This window comes from Oncorhynchus clarkii, chromosome 6 (genome assembly GCF_045791955.1).
Source record: "Oncorhynchus clarkii lewisi isolate Uvic-CL-2024 chromosome 6, UVic_Ocla_1.0, whole genome shotgun sequence".
NCBI lineage: Eukaryota > Metazoa > Chordata > Actinopteri > Salmoniformes > Salmonidae > Oncorhynchus > Oncorhynchus clarkii.
This window is the reverse complement of record NC_092152.1, coordinates 23,854,169-23,876,130: the sequence shown is the minus strand read 5'-3', so window position 1 is coordinate 23,876,130 and position 21,962 is coordinate 23,854,169. Positions and strand designations below refer to the sequence as shown.

Sequence of the window (21,962 nt, the reverse complement as noted above, 5' to 3'; positions counted from 1 at the left end):
ATAAAATACGGTGTGGTCAGCATCATCCTTGCTGTATCCCCTTGCTCATGACTAAAGGCTTCCTGGGTATCTTTTGAAAAGGGAATCACAAAATGTATTTAAAGGTCATAAAATACGGTGTGGTCAGCATCATCCTTGCTGTATCCCCTTGCTCATGACTAAAGGCTTCCTGGGTATCTTTTGAAAAGGGAATCACAAAATGTATTTAAAGGTCATAAAATACGGTGTGGTCAGCATCATCCTTGCTGTATCCCCTTGCTCATGACTAAAGGCTTCCTGGGTATCTTTTGAAAAGGGAATCACAAAATGTATTTAAAGGTCATAAAATACATTGTGCTGTATCCCCTTCCTTTGTCCAGTGAATAGTTAGCACTGATCTGAAATTCAAAGATGATCGATACCCATCCTTTTTGTCTGATAGAGCAATAATGTTTGCATAATGAGTTAGGAGGAAGCACACTTGAATATATGATAGAATTAAGCCTGCTTCTGCTAAATCAAGGGGAGGATCATTTTGTGTGATGCTTTACTTTCTGTTTAATAGCTACACTACCTGACCAAAAGTATGTGGACACGACTCATCGAACATCTCCTTCCAAAATCATGGGCATTAATATAGGGTTGATTCATCTCAAAGGTGTTTGGTGGGGTTGAGGTCAGGGCTCTGTGCAGGCCAGTCGAGTTCTTCCACACCATCTCGACAAATCCTTTCTGTATGGACCTCGCTTTAAGCACGGGGGCATTGTCATGCTGAAACAGGAAAGGGCCTTCCCCAAACTATTACCACAAAGTTGGAAGCACAGAATCATCTAAAATGTCATAGTATGCTGTATTGTTAAGATTTCCCTTCACTGGAGCTAAGGGGCCTAGCCGAACCAGGACAGAAGATTTTTGCACGATACACGATTCAGCACTCGCCGGTCCTGTTCTGTGAGCTTGTGTGGCCTACCACTTCGCGGCTGAGCCATTCTTGCTCATTTCCACTTCACAATAACAGCACTTAGAGTTGACCGGGGCAGCTCTAGCAGGGCAGAAATTTGAAAAACTGACCTGTTGGAAAGTTGGCATCCTTTCACTGAGCTCTTAAGTACGGGCCATTCTACTGCCTATGTTTGTCTATGGGGATTGCATGGCGGTGTGCTCAATTTTATACACCTGACAGCAACGGCTGTGACTGAAATAGCCAAATCCACTAATTTGAAGGGGTGTCCACATACTATATAGTGTATATTCACAATGATGGTTTCTACAATTGCCATCGAAGTCCCTTCAATCTTACAGCGATGCCATTTATCTATTGTTTACTTCAATTACTACTCTAATGACTTCCGGACCAGCAATGATAATCATACCAAAAGATTTATTAGAATGAATTCTGATTAATTTACAGTATTAAAGTAAACATATTTTGTATCAACAGCACTTGCTCTAATCAGACACTCAAAACAGAAACAAAAGAGGAGTCTCATCTTCAGAAAAATTGATACAGGAAAGAGCATTGTATCTGCAATGAGCCATTTACCGATCCCATTATCTTGCTCCATCCCCTGTATACTCCAGCACCCTGGAAAAAAGGAAAACCGCAAGAAGCCAAACAGATAGACAGCTCCTAATACAATCTGGTACAGAGCAGCGGAAATACCCAGCAGATCTCAATAGGGATGAGCTATGCTTATGAAACATGCCCATCTGACTCACTAGCCCTGTTTATACCTGGTTCTACATGCGTCTTTTGTCCTGATCATTCGGATTGTGCCCACATTTTTAGACAGTTGTAGACAATTAAAAATGCATTGTGAACTGATTTTGATCAGATATTATAACTGTAAACGGGCAAGATCAGGACAACATCAGTACAAAGGATGCATGTTAGCGGCAGGTATAAACGGGGCTACTGATTCCTCACAGAGTGTTTCATTTGTAAAGAATTAAGGCCCAATAACAACACAACAGCTCTCCGTTTCTAACAACTGGAGCAGACCAGCTCTTCCCTCTGCACCCTCAGGCATACAGAGGACCAGGTCAATGCTTTCAGGACTGTTCTGTTCAGGGCTTCAACAGTAGGATGCTCTTATAATATGTGACACTTGATATTAACATTCTGTGTAACCTCAACATCTGTCCATCATTTACAACTTGATAGACCGCAGCTAATATAATACCCCTCCCATGACAAATCAGATATTACATACAGTATGCCTATCCAACAGTGGTCTGTATTTAAGGGTCAGTGAATGTTTTCATAAGGTGTGAGGAACATTTTCTGTTAAGCCCTACTAATACTTGTGTACTAAAATATCCTTATTTAAGCCTAGGCATTGGGCTTGAGATAGTTAAAGAAACTAACTCATATAAGCTAAGTAACAAAGGTAAAGATAATTAAGATATCTTATCTGCTGAATATGCTTTTATGATTGAACTGTTGAAACTCTTATTAGAATGTCTCCTTTTGGACTCTGGTGTTGGCAGCTGCACTTCCTCCCTCAAATGGGCCTCAGTCCCATTGGGTCCAGAGAGGGGAGAAGTCATGCTTATCTATCACATGTCGCTGTTGCTATGCAGAATATCAGCAGGGAGTATGGCAAAGAAAGTCAGAAGGAAAAATTGTTTCCATATGTGGCCTGTGTGTCTTCATTGCAAAACATGTGAAGGGATGGGGAACCAATCACTTGTCTCCACAGTGTTTGTGTGTCAGTCACTTCCTAGGGGGAGATTGTTCTCTCCCCTAGTTCAAGGTGGAAACTAAGTGACAACAAATGTCCTAAGTTCTTAGTACTGAACAAAACAAGTTATTTGTATTTGGGGCCCAAGGTCTGGCACGGGATGTGTGGGGTTAGTGTTTGGAACCATTGTACGTCATATCTGAAGTTGCACCTATCCTGCCCTATCCTGACATGGTGTGTGTATGTGTGTACAGCATATAATCCAGAAGCTAACTCCACTAAGGGGGCTCTCACTCCACCACCTGTGGGGGTGGGGCGACCAGCCTCCTTGTTACAAGTATTTTAATAAAAGTAATACCTTGATTGATTATTAATTAAGCCGCTCCTCATTATTGATTAAGAGTAGAATTTCCAACACATTCTTGGCGAGCTTGCCAGGAGGTGTATCTCCACCCTCTGACCGTTCCCGAGGACCTGGGTAAAACTGTGCACAGGGGGCTCCAAATTGGGACCCCAGGGAAGCCGCACTCCTGAGGAGGAGCAGACTGAGACCCGCCTAAGGATCCAACAGGAAGACGGGGCGGGTGGATACCACCTCCGAACATAGCATAAGGAGAGAGGTGAGATTGGTTAATTTAATCAATAGGGTCAACAAAATAATAAATATATATTTTTTAAATGTAGAAGCCCCTGTTGAGGGTACGCTCGGAGCGAGATCTTCCTTAAGAGGGCCACAGCTGAAGTAACTAGCAGGACTTAGTGGAATTGATAAGTGTGTTTAAGTGAGGTATCCTTGGACATAATTGTTAATTAGCCAGTTGTGGGATACCAAGATTCCAGATCCGTGGTACTGATTTGATCACAGTAGGATCTGGTGAGGTGGTGTGGAGTGAAGGACCAGAGCACGAGTGCCCTCAGCTTGGCAAAGCTCATTTACCAAAGGGTATTTGAACGAGCGACCAGAGTGCAGGTGATTCCTTGCGAGGGTATTTGATTTGGTGAAGTTAAATTTGTAACGTGTATGTAATTGATCAAATGTTTTGTTGTAAATGAGGTAAGCAGGCATGCCCTGGGTTACTATTGTTAGATGGTATTGTGAGTGTTTTGTTATTGGATTTTTGGACCGTGTTACATAGTTAGATAGGAGACACAGGTACTCTTTAGGCAGTTTAGCATATTTAGGTAAACATAAAAGGAGTTGTACCACAGTGGTTGCAATAGGTAACATTCCCGTGCGGAGACAACATCCCGTTTCGGGACCATTGATTAGGCACTACTCTGAGGGTAATATTGGCAACCCTTTACAAGTAAACCAAGATTTTGAAATCTAAAAACAGCGCTACCGGGTTTTCCTCGTCTGTCTCATTCTCCTGTGTGTTTGTGTTCCTATGTGTGTGTGAATGTGATATGCGAGTTGTGTGAGTGTAGAAATAAGTGTTAATCTGAAGTTTCTATAATAACATGTAGAAATTAGCATAATATGAGATTGGAATTTGTGATTTAAATATGGATAATAAGTTTCGATATATGGCGTTATCTTGGGGTTCCATCCATCACTGCCCATCATAGAATATCACGGGGTAGGGGCAAGTCTATAATTCTGGAAGTCTACATTTTTGGGATTCTGCTGGGAGTGTTTGCAGAGCTGCCATGTAGCAAGGGGGAGTCGTTGGAAATGCAGGGGTTCATTAATGTGAGTACCTAAGATTCTAGCGTTATATATGGATTCTGTGAAAATGTGGAAACGTGACAAATTGTATGTGTGTATAATCGATTACTAGAGATTTGATGAAGTAATGATGGAACTAAATGATAAATAATATACTAACTTGTGCACCCAGACGTAGACCTATGTCGGGTGGGAAAATAGTAAATACACGTTTTTTCTGAGTTGGTCCCCTTTTATGGATCATTTGATAAAAGGTTGAAGCATTATATGACTGTCTAAATGCTTATGGGATTTTTTCCATCCAGGTAAAACATTGAGAGAAACTGCCCTTAAGGCCTGAAAAATGTATTTTTTGCAGTTAAAGATGAGTTGCTATATTTATTGAATATATCATTTTCCCGTATAGCTTCCGTCCCTCTCCTGTCCCAACCAGGGACCCTCTGCACACATCAACCACAGTCACTCACGATGCATCGTTACCCATAGCGCCACAAAAGCTGCAGCCCTTGCAGAGCAAGGGGAACAACTACTTCAGGTCTCAGAGTGAGTGAGGTCACCTACTGAAACACTATTAGCGCGCACCACCGCTAACTAGCTAGCCATTTCACATCGGCATCACATACAATTACAGTGAATTAAGATGGAATCTTGATGTATTTTATACGTCATACAATGCCAAATTAGTGTTTGCATCAAACTAATTATCTTTGCGGAGTTAATGTGATGTAGTGATGTAGTCATTTAAATATGTTGCATGAGAAAAGATCATCTGCTTTCATTACAAGGCGCAAGATCTGGTTTTGAGTTAATGGTTGCCGATTCAATTTTTTCGACTGCTATGATTGTGAATAAATCCCCTTTGCACATGTGGAAATCTCTGTGGAGAAACACTTGATCTGACTTCAAGGCTATTTTCTGGTCAATTGTGTCGGTATTATGTGCCAGATGTTAAGACTGCAAACAGACTGTTATAATTGGACTATTTGCGGAATTTGATGGTCATTTCAATAGCATTGGGTCTATGTTACTGACTGTTTCTGATTGTGATTTCAACTATTGCCATGTTTTTTCTTAGAAAGTTATAGCTATAAACTGGACGTGTTTCCAGCTTGCTTAGTTCGAATTTGATAACTCCTTAATCGCCTGATAGAATAGGCTACTAGGAATGATGTCATAATTTATATCACTGAATCAAATATTAATGATATGGTTATGAACTGAATATATGCTTGTTAAAACAATTTTTAAAGCAGGTGTTTGTTTTATTACCTGTAGCCTTATCAGAAGGGACAATTACTAAATCTTATGAATTCTAATAATAGCGGATAGGCAATTGCGATAGATCTGTGACCATGATCAAAGTTTATAATTAAATATGGGTAATTATTGCATGATGATATAAGGCTACAAAAGGAATGTATTGATGTTGTGGACAGAAAGAGGCTCTATCATTGTGAACTATTAGCTCCCATCGAAATGTATTTTTTCTTTGTGAACTGTTGCGGATGCATGTTTTTTGGAGCATTACATGTTCATTTAAAAGTCATGGACATTTAATAAGTGGGAAGCAGAGTTGCTATTAAAAATATAGAGTAATATTGTTTGGGTAGACTGAAATGAAAACAATGCTTTCTAATAATTTGAATGGAAATATGTTATTAGTTATTGGTGGTTTTTGGATAGACAACTAATGCCATGTTTTAGTCCGCTGGGGTAAAACAGGCTATCTGTTGGGTCCGTAGTGGGACATTTGCAGCAGAGGACAGGGTTTTATAGTTTAGGTAATGTCAGGATTTGGCCAGGGTTGTTCCGGGTTTTGCCACTAGATGCCCCCATTGGGCTTTTTGACCATTTTGTTTTCCCTTGTTCCCAGTTATTATTTGCACCTGTGCCTCGTTTCTTGAAACTCTCTACCCGCTCCACTACAGCCCTGTCAATGTTAATGGGGGCCTGTTCAGCCCACCTTTTCCTGTAGTCCACAATCAGCTCCTTTGTCTTGCTCACATTGAGGGAGAGGTTGTTGTCCTGACCCACACTGCCAGTTCTCTGACCTCCTCCCTATAGGCAGTCTCATCGTTGTCGGTGATCAGGCTGTTGTGTCGTCAGCAAACTTAATGATGGTGTTGGAGTCGTGTTTGGCCACGCAGTCGTGGGTGAACAGGGAATACAGGAAGGGACTATGTACAGTGCCTTGCGAAAGTATTCGGCCCCCTTGAACTTTGCGACCTTTTGCCACATTTCAGGCTTCAAACATAAAGATATAAAACTGTATTTTTTTGTGAAGAATCAACAACAAGTGGGACACAATCATGAAGTGGAACGACATTTATTGGATATTTCAAACTTTTTTAACAAATCAAAAACTGAAAAATTGGGCGTGCAAAATTATTCAGCCCCCTTAAGTTAATACTTTGTAGCGCCACCTTTTGCTGCGATTACAGCTGTAAGTCGCTTGGGGTATGTCTCTATCAGTTTTGCACATCGAGAGACTGAAATTTTTTCCCATTCCTCCTTGCAAAACAGCTCGAGCTCAGTGAGGTTTGATGGAGAGCATTTGTGAACAGCAGTTTTCAGTTCTTTCCTCAGATTCTCGATTGGATTCAGGTCTGGACTTTGACTTGGCCATTCTAACACCTGGATATGTTTATTTTTGACCATTCCATTGTAGATTTTGCTTTATGTTTTGGATCATTGTCTTGTTGGAAGACAAATCTCCGTCCCAGTCTGAGGTCTTTTGCAGACTCCATCAGGTTTTCTTCCAGAATGGTCCTGTATTTGGCTCCATCCATCTTCCCATCAATTTGAACCATCTTCCCTGTCCCTGCTGAAGAAAAGCAGGCCCAAACCATGATGCTGCCACCACCATGTTTGACAGTGGGGATGGTGTGTTCAGCTGTGTTGCTTTTACGCCAAACATAACGTTTTGCATTGTTGCCAAAAAGTTCAATTTTGGTTTCATCTGACCAGAGCACCTTCTTCCACATGTTTGGTGTGTCTCCCAGGTGGCTTGTGGCAAACTTTAAACAACACTTTTTATGGATATCTTTAAGAAATGGCTTTCTTCTTGCCACTCTTCCATAAAGGCCAGATTTGTGCAATATACGACTGATTGTTGTCCTATGGACAGAGTCTCCCACCTCAGCCGTAGATCTCTGCAGTTCATCCAGAGTGATCATGGGCCTCTTGGCTGCATCTCTGATCAGTCTTCTCCTTGTATGAGCTGAAAGTTTAGAGGGACGGCCAGGTCTTGGTAGATTTGCAGTGGTCTGATACTCCTTCCATTTCAATATTATCGCTTGCACAGTGCTCCTTGGGATGTTTAAAGCTTGGGAAATCTTTTTGTATCCAAATCCGGCTTTAAACTTCTTCACAACAGTATCTCGGACCTGCCTGGTGTGTTCCTTGTTCTTCATGATGCTCTCTGCGCTTTTAACGGACCTCTGAGACTATCACAGTGCAGGTGCATTTATACGGAGACTTGATTACACACAGGTGGATTGTATTTATCATCATTAGTCATTTAGGTCAACATTGGATCATTCAGAGATCCTCACTGAACTTCTGGAGAGAGTTTGCTGCACTGAAAGTAAAGGGGCTGAATAATTTTGCACGCCCAATTTTTCAGTTTTTGATTTGTTAAAAAAGTTTGAAATATCCAATAAATGTCGTTCCACTTCATGATTGTGTCCCACTTGTTGTTGATTCTTCACAAAAAAATACAGTTTTATATCTTTATGTTTGAAGCCTGAAATGTGGCAAAAGGTCGCAAAGTTCAAGGGGGCCGAATACTTTCGCAAGGCACTGTACACATCCCTGAGGGGCCCCAGTGTTAAGGATCAGCATGGCAGACATGTTGTTGCCTACTATTACCACCTGGGGGCTGCCCGTCAGGAAGTCCAGGATCCAGTTGCAGAGGGAGGTGTTTAGTCCCAGAGTCCTTAGCTTAGTGATAAACTTCGTGGACAACTATGCCCAGAATTGATTTAGGCTTGTCTTTAATTTGGGGTATCAAGTTGATTGTAAAGGTGTACACAATGCTAAATGTAGTTATTTAGATTAAGAATGCATTGGGAAAATGATCTGTGGTTATAATCATGATACAAAAGTGGATACTATAATTATGGATAATTATACTGTATGTTTATATAGATGTATATTCTGCTAGTGTTGATGTGCTAAATTTAAGGGTTTTAACTTTGAGTACTGGGACCAATGTGAATCACTGAAGCGTTGTATTCTAATTTTGGGTTGGATAATTTATTGGGTTCTGATTATGATTGGAAACTGAATGATTTTTTGAAAACTGACCATTTGACTTGAGCATGTTCTTAGTATGTGAATAACTACATGAGTGAAGCAATTAATGTATTATGGATTGATTGTTTCGATTGATGTTATCAGCTGGGATAGTAGCGTCCCACCTGGCCAACATCCGGTGAAATTGCAGAGCACGAAATTCAAAAATACCAAATTCAAATATTTAACATTCTTGAAAATATATGTTCTACATCAAAATAAAGCTTAACTTCTTGTTAATCCAGCCGCTGTGTCAGATTTCAAAAAGGCTTTACGGCGAAAGCAAACCATGCGATTATCTGAGGACAGCGCACCGCATACAAACACATGAAAATCATATTTCAACCGGGCAGGTGCGCCACAAAAGTCAGAAATTGTGATATAATTAATGCCTTACCTTTGAAGATCTTATTCTGTTGGCACTCCAAAATGTCCCAGAAACATCACAAATGGTCCTTTTGTTTGATAATGTCCTTCATTATGTCCCAAAAATGTCAATTTATTTGGCGCGTTTGATTCAGAAATACACCGGTTTCAACTCGCCCAACATGCCTACAAAGTATCTAATAAGTTACCTGTAAACTTGGTCCAAACATTTCAAACAACGTTCCTAATCCAACCTCAGGTACTCTAAAACGTAAATAATCGATCAAATTTAAGACGGAATAAAGTGTTTCTAATATCGGATAAAAACAACGTGAAGCGCGTTCCAGTTCACGCGCACCAAAACTGTAGAGTCCACCTGGAGTGACACTTACAATGAATAGCACTACTTCTTCATTTCTCAAAAGAAAAACATCGAACAATTTCTAAAGACTGTTGACATCTAGTGGAAGCCATATGAACTGCAACTAGGTTCCTAATAATTAGGGTATTCCAAAGAAAACAATTGGAAAATCCTATGACCTCAATTTCTTTTTTCCCTGGATGTTTTGTCCTCGGGGTTTCGCCTGCCATATCAGTTCTGTTACAATCACATATATTATTGTAACAGTTTTAGAAACTTTAGAGTGTTTTATATCCAAATCTACCAATTATATGTATATCCTAGCCTCTGGGCCTGAGTAACAGACAGTTTACATTGGGCATGCTTTTCATCCGGAGGTAAAAATACTGCCCCCTACCCAAGAGAGGTTATGTTAATTGTGACATAGGTAAAGAAGTTGTGTGCTAAAGATGTTGACACTATTCTCAGCATGCTCTGGTAAATGGAGTGGGTGAACTCTGAGCCTGAGAGTGACACTGATCCTAATCTTTTTGACATATTTGTCACGCCCTGATCTGTTTGACCTGTCTTTGTGATTGTCTCCACCCACCTCCAGGTGTCACTTGTTTTCCCCGTTAGTCCCTGGGTACTTATTCCTGTGTTCCCTGTTTGTCTGTTGCCAGTCCGTCTTGGTTTGTAAGTCAACCAGCATGTTATTCTGTCCTCCTGTGTGTTCCTTTCTTTGCTAGTCTTCCCGGTTTTGACCCTTGCCTACCTTGACTCTGTATCTGCCTGCCCTGACCTCGAGCCTGCCTGCCACTCTGTACCTCCTAGACTCTTTATGATCATTTGCCTGTCCACAACCATTCTCTTGCCTGCCCCTCGGATTATAATAAATATCAGAGACTCGAACATCTGCATCTAGGTCTCGCCCTGTGCCCTTATAATATCCATTTCCAAATTACATTTATGAGCACAGGGCCCAAATTGATCTGATGGCCCATTTGGTTTGTAAACGTTGTCTTAAGAGGAGCAACTGCAGATGGTGTTTAAAGGGACGTCTTTGTCCCAGCGTCAATGGTCCTAAAAATGATTTGATGTAGAGAAGACTGTGCTGATGGTAGAAAAAGGGATTAAACTCCATAACCCAACGGAGGTTATTTACCATGTATGGCAGTGCCGAGCACCAGAAGGGTTTTTATTGTTTAGATTGTTTTAAGATTATTTTAACGCCGTAAGGCTTTAACTGAAGGTTTAGAAAACTTTAGTTTCTTAAGTGGGGAATGTGAGGGAAATTATGTTTAACCCTACTAATGCTTGTGTACTAAAATATCCTTTAAGCCTAGGCATTGGGCTTGAGAGTCTCTTTAACTAAGTAACGAAGATAATTAAGATGTCTTGTCTTGCAGAATATGCTTATATGATTGAACTGTTGCAACTCTTATTAGAATGTTTCCTTTTGGACTCTGGTGTTGGCAGCTGCACTTCCTCCCTCAAATGGGCCTCAGTCACATTGGGTCCAGAGAGGGGAGAAGTCATGCTTATCTATCATATGTCGCTGTGGCTATGCAGAATATCAGCTGGGAGTATGGCAAATGTGGTCAGAAGGAAAAATTGTTTCCATATGTGAACTGTGTGTCTTTATTGCAAAACATGTGAAGGGATGGCGTGAGTAATGGGGAACCAATCACTTGTCTCCACAGTGTTTGTGCGTCAGTCACTTCCTAGGGGGAGATTGTTCTCTCCCCTAGTTCAAGGTGGAAACTTAGTGACAACAAATGTCCTAAGTTCTTAGTACTGAACAAAACAAGTTATTTGTCTTTGGGGCCCAAGGTCTGGCACGGGATGTGTGGGGTTAGTGGTTGGAACCATTGTACATCATATCTGAAGTTGCACCTATCCCGACCTATCCTGAGTTAGTATATATCCCAGAAGCTAACTCCACTCAGGGGGCTCTCACTCCACCACCTGCGGGGGTGCGGTGACCAGCCTCCTTGTTATAACAAATATTTTAATAAAAGTAATACCTTGATTAATTTTGCCTCTCCTCATTATTGACTACGGGTAGAATTTCCATCACAAAGGTGTCACACAGTGTATGAATAAAAGATAAAGACCATTTGGCTATGGGCCTGCTAAGTTTGTAACCACCAAATATATGAAACTTTCATTAGGTCAGAACATATGTAAAATAAACAGACCTATGTTATAATACTAATATGAAAAGTACAACTAAAGTATCAAACTGACGAAACCATCAACATAAATAAATTCAGCATCAATTCTAAAATAGAATATAACAAAAATATATTGCATTTCAGGTATTAAAAGGTTCCTTCCATATATACTGAACAAAAATATAAATGCAACATGTAAAAGTGTTGGACCCATGTTTCATGAGCTGAAATAAAAGATCCTAGAAATGTGCCATACGCACAAGAAGCTTATTTCTCTCAAATTTTGTGCACAAATTTGTTTACATCCCTGTTAGTGAGCATTTTTCCTTGGCAGAATAATCCATCCACGTGACAGGTGTGGCAAATCAAGAACCTGATTAAACAGCATGCTCCTTACAAAGTTGCACCTTGTGCTGGGTACAATAAAAGGCCACTAAAATATGCGGTTTTGTCACACAATATAATGCCACAGATGTCTCAAGTTTTAGGGGGTGTGTAATTGGCATGCTGACACCAGGAATGTCCACCAGAGCTGTTGCCAGATAATGTAATGTAAATTTCTCTGACATAAGCTTAGTTTTAGAGAATTTGGCAGTACGTCCAACCGGCCTCACAACCCCAGACCACGTGTAACCATGCCAGCCCAGGACCTCTACACCTGGCTTCTTCCCCTGTGGGATCGTCTGAGACCAGCCATCCGGACAGCTGATGAAACTGGGTTTGCACAATTGAAGAATTTCTGCACAAATTGTCAGACAGTCTCAGGGAAGCTCATCTGTGTGCTCGTTGTCCTCACCAGGTCTTGGCCTGACTGCAGTTCGGCATCATAACCGACTTCAGTGGGCAAATGCTCACCTTAGATGGCCACTGGCACACTGGAGAAGTGTGCTCTTCACGAATTAATCCTGGTTTCAACTGTACCGGGCAGATGGCAAAGGATCTGTATTGTGTCGTGTTGACGAGCGGTTTGCTGATGTGAACAGAGTGCCCCGTGGTGGTGTGGTTATGCTATGGGCAGGCATAAGCTATGGACAACGAACATAGCATTTTATCGATTGCAATTTGAATGCACAGAGATACCGTGCCAAGATCCTGAGGACCATTGTCGTGCCATTAATCCATTGCCATCACCTCATGTTTCAGCAAGATAATGCACGGCTCCATGTCGCAAGGATCTGTACACAATTCCTGTAAGTTGAAAATGTCCCAGTTCTTCCATGGCCTGCATACTCACCAGACATGTCACCCACTGAGCACATTTGAGATGCTCTGGATCTATGTGTACGACAGCATGTTCCAGTTCCTGCCAATATCCAGCAACTTCGCACAGCCATTGAAGAAGAGTGGGACAATATTCCACAGGCCACAATCAACAGCCTGATCAACTCTACGCAAAGGAAATATGTCGCACTGGCTGCATGAGGCAAATGGTGGTTTTCTGCCCTTTCTTTTTTTTAAGGTATCTGTGACCAACAGATGCATATATGTATTCCCATTCATGTGAAATTCATAGATTAGGGCCTAATAAAATAATTTCAATTTACTGATTTCCATGTAAGAACTATAACACAGTAAAATCTTTGAAATTGTTGTGTTTATATTTTTGTTCAGTGTACATACATTCCAGTACTGGAATAATATCCAGTAAGTTCTAGAAAAAGGGATGGGGAAGAGAAGACAGGACAGATCTAGCATTCAATCATCCTCTACATTACAATGAAATACAGTATGCTCCTATTTGTGACTCAATATCAGAGGTTGCTTTTCAACAAGTTGCCTGTTGATACTGTAGTAAATGGGATGAGAAGCATATACTGTCTGCACAATCACATTTTGTCTGAGGTATAACCAGAACCATGTTTTTGCTATAGCTACAGTAGCTCTATATTGACAGTTGGAATACTATCTACATATATCCAGAGTCAGTGACCAACAGTCTGGAAGACTAATAACCAGCAGCCTTGCCCATCTTTCTGGAATCTGAAACGGCTTGGATGCAACCGATGTCCTTCTCTACAGCATTGACCACGTTGTAGAAGTACTTTTGATCTTCCACTGTGTGCCCAAAATTCTTCAGATCCTCCACCACAGCCTTAGGGAGAGAGGAAGAAAGTGCTAGGAACAGGAGTACAGACACACTGAAGTATGAGAACACTGTATATGGAAACCTGTGAATACTACATTCTCCGATGTGTAAATCTGTGAAAGACCAACAATATTCTTCAGAAACATAACTGAATACTTCTTTAATCGTTGAGTGCCCATGATGTGTGGTGTTACCTTGTCAAAGTCAGGTTCAAACTTCAGTGCGTTTTTGGAATCCACAAACACAACGGGGGCAGCGATGGCCTCCTCCAGACTCTTCCCAAACCACAGGTGGTTCATGAGGGTCTGGGAGAGAGATAGACATACAAGACCATGAGGAGGAAGACTGCTAATACTGTGACTGTATGTGGACTTAAAGTGAATGTTACCATGGCGGTGTGTTTAAGGTACAGAGTGTTTTAGAAAACATACAGTAAAATATTGGTCACACAGTAGATTTATGAACATTAGGTGAGTTTTGGTGTTATTCAGGTATTTGTTATTTGATTACACAAAGTATATGTTGATCAAATATAGTTGTTACCATGGTCACTTACCAAGGCCATCCCTGTGGTGATCATGCTGCCACCTGACCCGCCAATCACCAGAGTCTTATACTTGGACTGCAGGACAACAGGGGACATGGAGGAGGGAGGCTGCTCACCTGCAAGCCAAACCATAAAACAAATCATCAAGGAGAGTCTACAAAAGCAAATGAAATGTCCAAGAAACTATCAGTTTATTTTACAGCCACCCTTACAAACACTCAGGAAATATTTTGGGAGGTCACATTACCTGCAACAATGTGATCTGCCTTCCCACAGAAATCTGCCAACTCATTATTGAGGATGACACCAGTTTTAGGGGAGAACACTCTGGATCCAAACCTGAGTGAAGGGAAAGATATTTGACAAGTCATTGTGTGTATTGTGAATGTTACATGGTTATACATAGCTAATGACAATTATACATTGCTGACATAGCCCTAATGATGATTATTGTTATGATTCTACACAGCGCATAACATTTGACTTACATGTGATTGATAGTGCTGGTAACAGAGACGGCAGTTCCATCCTCAGCTATCACAGACACATGTGTGGTGCCCATGGTGTCCAGGTATGGAGCGATGTTGTAGTACTGAGCATCATGGGTCTCATTACTGCTGATCATGGCCCTGAAGTGGTCAGCAAACTGCTGCTCAGTGAACTTCAATGCTCTCTGGACAAAATAAGTAAATAGACCTTGATCAGGCAGGTTGGAGTTACAGCATACTGTATATTGCATTACAGTAGCATCTCTACTTAGCCACTTCCCATTTCATCCTCCTATCTTATCATGCAGAATGCACAGTTTGCTGTTTTGTGTGTGAGTGATTTGAAAAGCAGGTGTTTGCCCTGAGGCATGGCTGCAGACTCATGTGACCCCATGAAGTTAGACACCTATGTGTATACAGCCATGTCTCAGGTCTAGCAGGTTTGCAGAGATGAGGCATCTTTTGAACAATTTGTGAAAGAAGCACAGGAATATCTGATCATGGTAGGGATGGAAAGTAATTTCAGACTGGAGCACAGCTAAGCTGGCATCAGTAATTGCTGATGCTGCACCCTCCATAATTAGCCCTTGTGGCTCAACATGACCCTGAGAGTACTCTGTTGGGATAAAACAGCACTTAGATCATTAAAGATTTAGGAGCACCCAGGTCTTGACCTATACTATGTCATGATTACCTATACGCCTGGAGTCTTGTGGAACTTACTGGTTCTGAGTTGAAATGTGGATCACGGATGTACTTCCTCAGTCCGTTAGAAAATTTACATGCTTCGATGTAGCGTTGGTAGGTGAGAGTCTTTTGTTTTCCCATCAGAGAAGCTGAGTTTAGGGGGTATTCTATAGGAAAATGGAAATGTAGGAAAATGTAATAAGGAGGTGGGTTTTCTGCCAGTTTTCTGGTCTCAGGATGCTTTCAATCGTAAATGTTTCACAATCAATTTCAGTTAACCCAAATACTGTATCAATAAGCTAACGATTACTTTTATGCTCTAAATAAGAGCATGTCAGTGTTATATGGGTCCATCTTAAAATGAAAAAAAAAAAATGATGTTATTTAATTCCAACCTTTCATGATGTTGAGGATGAAGCTGAGGATAGCGCCTCCTGATGGGGGTGGGGGGAAGTGCATCTGGTACTCTCCTAGAGGAATGGTCCATGCATCTGTCACAGTCACTTTAAACAATTCCAGGTCCTTCATGGATAGTGTTCCACCTAAAATACAGTTACAAGACAGCAAAAACGTAAATTTAAATATATTGATGAGTTAATCAGCACTCCAAATGCCTATACATACCACAGGCACATTATAATTTGGATGTGATCAATGTGAATGCATTAGAAACTTGCAGCTTCCTTGTAATTAAATATATTTGCTGTAAAGCAATGCCACAATAAGGAAGAGAGGTGATTATCAATAATGGAATTTGGTGTACCTGCTTCTTTTATGTCGCCGATTAAATCCTCTGCTACTTTTCCAGTGTAAAAAGCATCTGCCCCTTGGTTTGCAATGATCTCCAATGTGTCAGCCAATTTTTCAAACTTCACAGTGTCTCCAACCTTCAGCAGGTTTCCATTCTTATCTAGAAACAACTGACTACAGCTCAAATATTATTTTCTTGCAATGTGGTGACAGAATGATGGCTTGACATTTGCTCTCTTGAAATACTTTTCATGTTATACATCCACACATCTAGGACTCATCATACTGTTTTATTGTCTCACTCTAGGGTGGGCTTTATGAGTTGGATTCCTCCAGTAATTTAGGGTCAATGTGGCTCTTACCATAATGTTAAGTCTTTAAGATCAGGGTGGTTCTTACCGTACTGGTAGGGTGTCATCCGTGTTGATCAGTGGGATAAAGCGGCCCAGGACCTGGGGTACAGGGAAACCCTCTCTGGCCAGCTTGATGGTGGGATGGAAGAGGCTGGCCCATGGGAGTTTCCCAAACAACCTGTGGGCCTGCTCATACCCACGGATCTCTCCAGGGACACCAATCCATTGGCTGCCTGGAACCAGGAGTGGGGGTGGGGGAAATCAGACTTTTTTTCTAGACACTTTTCTCTCTCTCGAAACTGTCTTCGGTCACAGTCACGGTATATTTTATATCCCTGAGATTGCTTTCACTTACTGATTATAGCTTGTTTGTCCACTTTCATAAGTATAAGTCAATCTGGTGTTGTTTGCCTTTTAACATTAACAACATTTCTGAAAAACAAACTTTGAATGGAGTAAACATTGTTTAAGCCTTTCATGAGTTGATTTTCTTTAGGGATTTTGCTAAGCCATTACATTTCGACTGGCATGGTAATACATATAATATTTTGCGGAAGATTTCTCTTTTTGTGTTTACAAATGAAGATGAAAATGTTCAATAAAGTTTATGTTAATTCATAGTAATATATATATAACAACCTGATTAGTGGTATTAAAAACAAAGCCAACTGACTGGCTGTTCACTGTGTGTGCTCTTGGCTTACAGCACACAGCAACATGCTGCTTAAAAGGTCCACAGGACCCTTTTGTCTTGTTCAGTGCATTTATAAATCACATTTTATTGAAAAGGGGAGAAATCAAAAGGAAGCAGCAAAACCATCTGCCTCACAGTGAGAGGAGAACCAGAAGCCGGCTGGCATTTGCAGACAGCCTGTCAGAATGGAGGCAGGCTTTATGAATGAAACAGGCCAATGGAGGAGGGTACCAGGGGCGTTTCACATGTCTGAACAGGTCTGAACAGGAGTCTGGGGTCTGGATGTGACTGTACTAGCTCTCAATGTCATCATTAAATAAGGACTTCATACCAAAGAATGAAAATCCTTGCTTATAAACCAGCATAGTCGGCTTGTCGCTTGACAGACAGCTTTAATCAGCAAGATCAAGCTGCCCCAGGATTACTGGAGTTCAACAGAATTCCCACCTTGATGCCAACAGGAAAGAAAGCTCGAACAACAAGAAAAACAGCTCCCACCGTAAAGCGGAAGGACATGCTTTTTGACTACAAAAACAAGTCAAGAAAGACAACGTTCATGTTCACTCATTTTCACTACAAATACCTGTCATCATTTGGAAGGTGTGTGGGCATCCACTCAGTAGATCAGGGTTAAACTCCTGAGGGACAGTCTCTCTTGAATTGATGATTTTAACCTTGCCTTTGAAATAAACAAATGTACATGACATGAAAGTTTTTATCCCCCCTCTGTGACTTTAACATTTGGATGTCTGTGTGGTATCTCATAGTAGGGGGATGAAGTGTCCTTACCGCTACTGTCCATCACCGTGAATATGGACCCCCCGCCAATGCCCATACTTTGCGGGTTTATGACAGAGGTGCACAGTAATGCAGCAATGGCTCCATCTACTGCTGATCCTCCTCTCTGCAGGATATCTCTGGATGGGGGTTTACATAGCATGTAGTGAGCCTGGCTATTTGTCTGTCTCGATGTGGACTGTGCAATAATACTAAGAACCATTAGGCTATAATTAAATTAATCTGATAGCTTCAAACCTCACTGTAGATGTATAGCCTCAGTAAAATCTGCTAAGTACTGGATATATACTGTAGCTATGAATGCAAATGCATGTTCATTTCATTTCTTAAAGGTCAGACAATACATAGATACACAAAAAGGTAGTTGCATAGCTGGAGTTGCGTCAGCGATTATATAGTTGATAACTGAATTGTTTCAATGAGCCCTTTGTTTCATCTGGTAGGCTGTTTGATTCAGTGTCTGTGTGGCTGAACCAGTGAGAGCTGGTCAAACCTTTAGCTTTTTGCCATTCTCAGTGCAGGAGGTACATAAAGCCCTGAAATCCTTAGATCAGAGAAAGCCTGCAGGTCCTGATCTTCTTGATCCCTGATTTTTAAATCTGGCAGCTGATTTCATAGCTGAACCACTTACACATCTGTTCAATCTAACCCTGGAATGTAATGAAATTCCAAAGATCTGGAAATCAGCATTTGTCCTACCACTTTTTAAAAAGGGGGAGATCCAACTCTTTTAAATAATTATAGGCCAGTCTCAAAGCTGTCACCCATGGTGAAAATACTTGAAACCCTTGAGAGTGAACAGCTAAAATAGTATATAAAAACTAACTTTATTTTATCAATGTACCAAATCGGGCTTCAGGCAGAAGCATAGCACAATTACAGCAGCCATGAAGGTTTTAAATGATATCACTGAAGCCCTTGACAAAAAACAGCACTGTGTCTCACTTTTTATTGATCTCTCTAAGGCTTTTGATACAGTTGATCATGCTATACTGAGGCAGAGATTGTCGAGTGTAGGTCTTTCGGAGCATGCAGTTGCATGGTTTGCTAACTATCTGTCTAATAGAACTCAGTGCACTCAATTTGATGGGCTCATATCTGTTAAATTGTCTGTCTGTAATGATGTGCCCCAGGGCTCTGTACCTGGTCCCCTCTCATTCACTATTTACATAAATAATTTAGACAAAAATGTGGAAAATGCTCAACTGATGATACTGTTATTTATTGTTGTGCCTCGTCTCTCACAAAAGCTTTCCAGAACTTGCAAACTGCTTTTCAACATACCTTGTGTCAATTGAAGCTTATCCTCAATACTGACAAAACTAAACAAATGGTGTTTTCTAAAGCAAGAAATATCTCTCTGATATATATTTCACCTATTACTACTTGTCGGGGCAATGAGATTCGAATTTTAATTGATGATGGCCTCTCTTTTAAATTGCATAATCAACAACTTTCAAAAAAATGGAAGCTGAAGTTGTTATTTTATTTTAGGAATAAGGCTTCTTTTGAAGCCAGAAGGAGGCTAGTATCAGCTACATTTATGGCTTTACTAGACTATGGGGATATTTTATATATGAATGCTTCCGCTCAGTGTTTGAGATCAATTGACACCCTTTACCATGGCACATTAAGATTGATTTCAAACTGCAAAACACTTAGCACCACTGCATTTTGTATACCAGGGTTGGCTGGCCTTCTCTAGCCATTTTGGGTTTACTACCATTTTATTTGGGCATTTTTATTGTTCAGAAATGTGGTGGGTACTCTCTTCGTTCGCAGGACATTATCCTGATAACTGTTCCAAATGTCCGAACTGAATTTGGTAAAAAGGGCTTTTGTGTACTCTGCGCCATCGGCTTGGAACAAATACTTTTAAACTGGATGAACTTGTCCCGATTGGTGCTTTTAAATCACTGATGAACGATTTTGAGACTGATTCCCTGACCTGGCAATGTTTTTAATTTGCTGTTTTATGATTTTGTTATACTCTTGTGAATTCCATGGTTTTTACTAGATAACATGAAAAGCTACAAGTAGTCTGTCTGTAATTGTGTAATTTTTTATTTCACCTTTATTTAACCAGGTAGGCTAGTTGAGAACAAGTTCTCATTTGCAACTGCGACCTGGCCAAGATAAAGCATAGCAGTGTGAACAGACAACACAGAGTTACACATGGAGTAAACAATGACTTGGTGCTGCCTATCTTGGCCAGGACGCTCTTGAAAAAAATAGATTTCAAATCTCAATGAGCCCTTCCTGGTTAAATAAAGGTTCAATATTAAAAAAAAACTGCCCATTTACATTTCTCAACAATAGGCTACTGACCAGTGCAGATGAGAGGGTAGAAGGCCACATTTTTCATTAAATTGGTAGGCAAGATAGGCAGTAAATCCTAACGTATGAATAACCAAAGTTAGTGATTAGGGTTCAACTTTATCTACTCAAGACTAAATGTTGCCCTGCGCGACTCTGCGCTTGACGAACGCACATACATATCCGCACCGGACAGCTCCTTTTCTCGGCTATTTAACAGTGAGTGACATTGCCTGTGTTAGAGCCTGAGGAACTGTTTTGACTTTAAGGATTGTCCATTCCTAACATTTGATTAAGTCTAAATTGTACGCTCTATGCGACTGTGCCATTTTTGTTTTTGGAAAACTTGACCATAATACATTTGTCAAATAAATGAATACCAGTTACACCACCTCTACAATACTATAATCCACTGTAGCCTACCTAGGGGTAAACGGATAAACAGTAAGCACTTACCGTCCAATCTTTGAGCATATTTCCGAGTCTGCGGCTACAGCTGCGCTTCTAAAGACCCCTTCCGTACAATTTTGCTTGGCGAATGCAGTGCATAAAATAATTATCCCAATCGCGCTCACTAGCGTTAAAGCTATACACGTGTATATTCTTGCTTTAGATCTGGCCATTGCTTGTTTTTTCAGTCCACTCTTATAATTGCGGCGGCGTCCAAAACTTTTGTCACCATGTCCTTACTCCGAACGCAGATGGACAGGCAAACTCCTCCTCTTTGACATTGTTCATAGGAGTCACAGGAGAAGATGTTTAGGATAAAACTCGTAGGTTGTTAAATCATACCCATGTCAGCAATACTCTGGTCCAATGTAGGTAGGGTCATAGCATAATGCGTGGGCGGAGCCCAGAGGAATTATGGAACAGTGGCTCATGTTATCATACCTGGGGGAACTGAGCACCTCCTTGCAATGATGGGCAGTTAGGCTATACAGTAACTGTCTTAAACATAGCCTAACTGGCCAACATTACTCGTAAATATAGTTCAGACAGTAGGAAAAACAATAACTATGGGCTTATACTGCTAACCACCTTTGCACAGATTACCACCAGCGATTCCACCAAGTATTAGCCCAGAGCCGGCCCTAGCTTTTTGGGGGCTCTAAATGAGATTTAGTTGGGGGGCCCTGTCATGCCAAATAATGTCCCCTGTACTTCACAATGGAATTCGATAAACTATTAGCGTCCGTTGCCATGTCAACGCTGTGATAACCTAATGATTAGAATTTTGGAGATCATTATGGCCTAAATGACGTTCGTTTCATCATCGCTATGCAAAAAAAGGCTGGTTTCCGTGAGAATACCGCTGTTTAAAAACCTCTTAAAGGATCCGACCCTTTTTTCCCATTTTTGCCTAAAACGACATACCCAAATCCTGTAGCTCAGGACCTGAAGCAAGGATATGCATATTCTTGATACCATTTGAAAGGAAACACTTTGACGCTTGTGGAAATGTGAAATTAATGTAGGAAAATATAAAACAGATCTGGTAAAAGATAATACAAAGAAAAAAACATGCAGGTTTTTTTTGTACCATCATCTTTGAAATGCAAGAGAAAGGCCATAATGTATTATTCCAGCCCAGGCATCGTTTTGATTTTGGCCACTAGATGGCAGCAATGAACCATTGCATATCTGTTCAAAATGTTGTATAAAGGCTGCCCAAATGTGCCTAATTGATTTATTAATACATTTTCAAGTTCATAATTGTGCACTCTCCTCAAAC

The 21,962-nt window shown here is 40.8% G+C and overlaps 1 protein-coding gene across 2 annotated transcripts; it reads right to left on the bottom strand.

Moving 5' to 3' along the window:
• Positions 1–10,689: 10,689 nt before the first annotated feature.
• On the bottom strand, positions 10,690–21,038 carry LOC139410839 (glutathione hydrolase 5 proenzyme-like). 2 transcript variants are annotated; one of them, XM_071156404.1, is made up of 12 exons: positions 20,687–21,038; positions 17,906–18,033; positions 17,700–17,795; positions 16,469–16,655; positions 16,083–16,243; positions 15,715–15,861; positions 15,356–15,486; positions 14,633–14,817; positions 14,392–14,483; positions 14,154–14,260; positions 13,792–13,902; positions 10,690–13,603 (listed from the first exon to the last, which is right to left on the bottom strand). In XM_071156404.1, the coding sequence occupies exons 1-12, from the start codon at positions 20,851–20,853 to the stop codon at positions 13,457–13,459; spliced, it is 1,659 nt and encodes a 552-aa protein (XP_071012505.1). In that variant the 5' UTR covers positions 20,854–21,038; the 3' UTR covers positions 10,690–13,456. The 2 variants fall into 2 exon arrangements, with proteins under 2 accessions (XP_071012505.1, XP_071012506.1); XM_071156405.1 differs by having other exon boundaries at positions 13,470–13,603; positions 14,141–14,260.
• Positions 21,039–21,962: the final 924 nt, after the last annotated feature.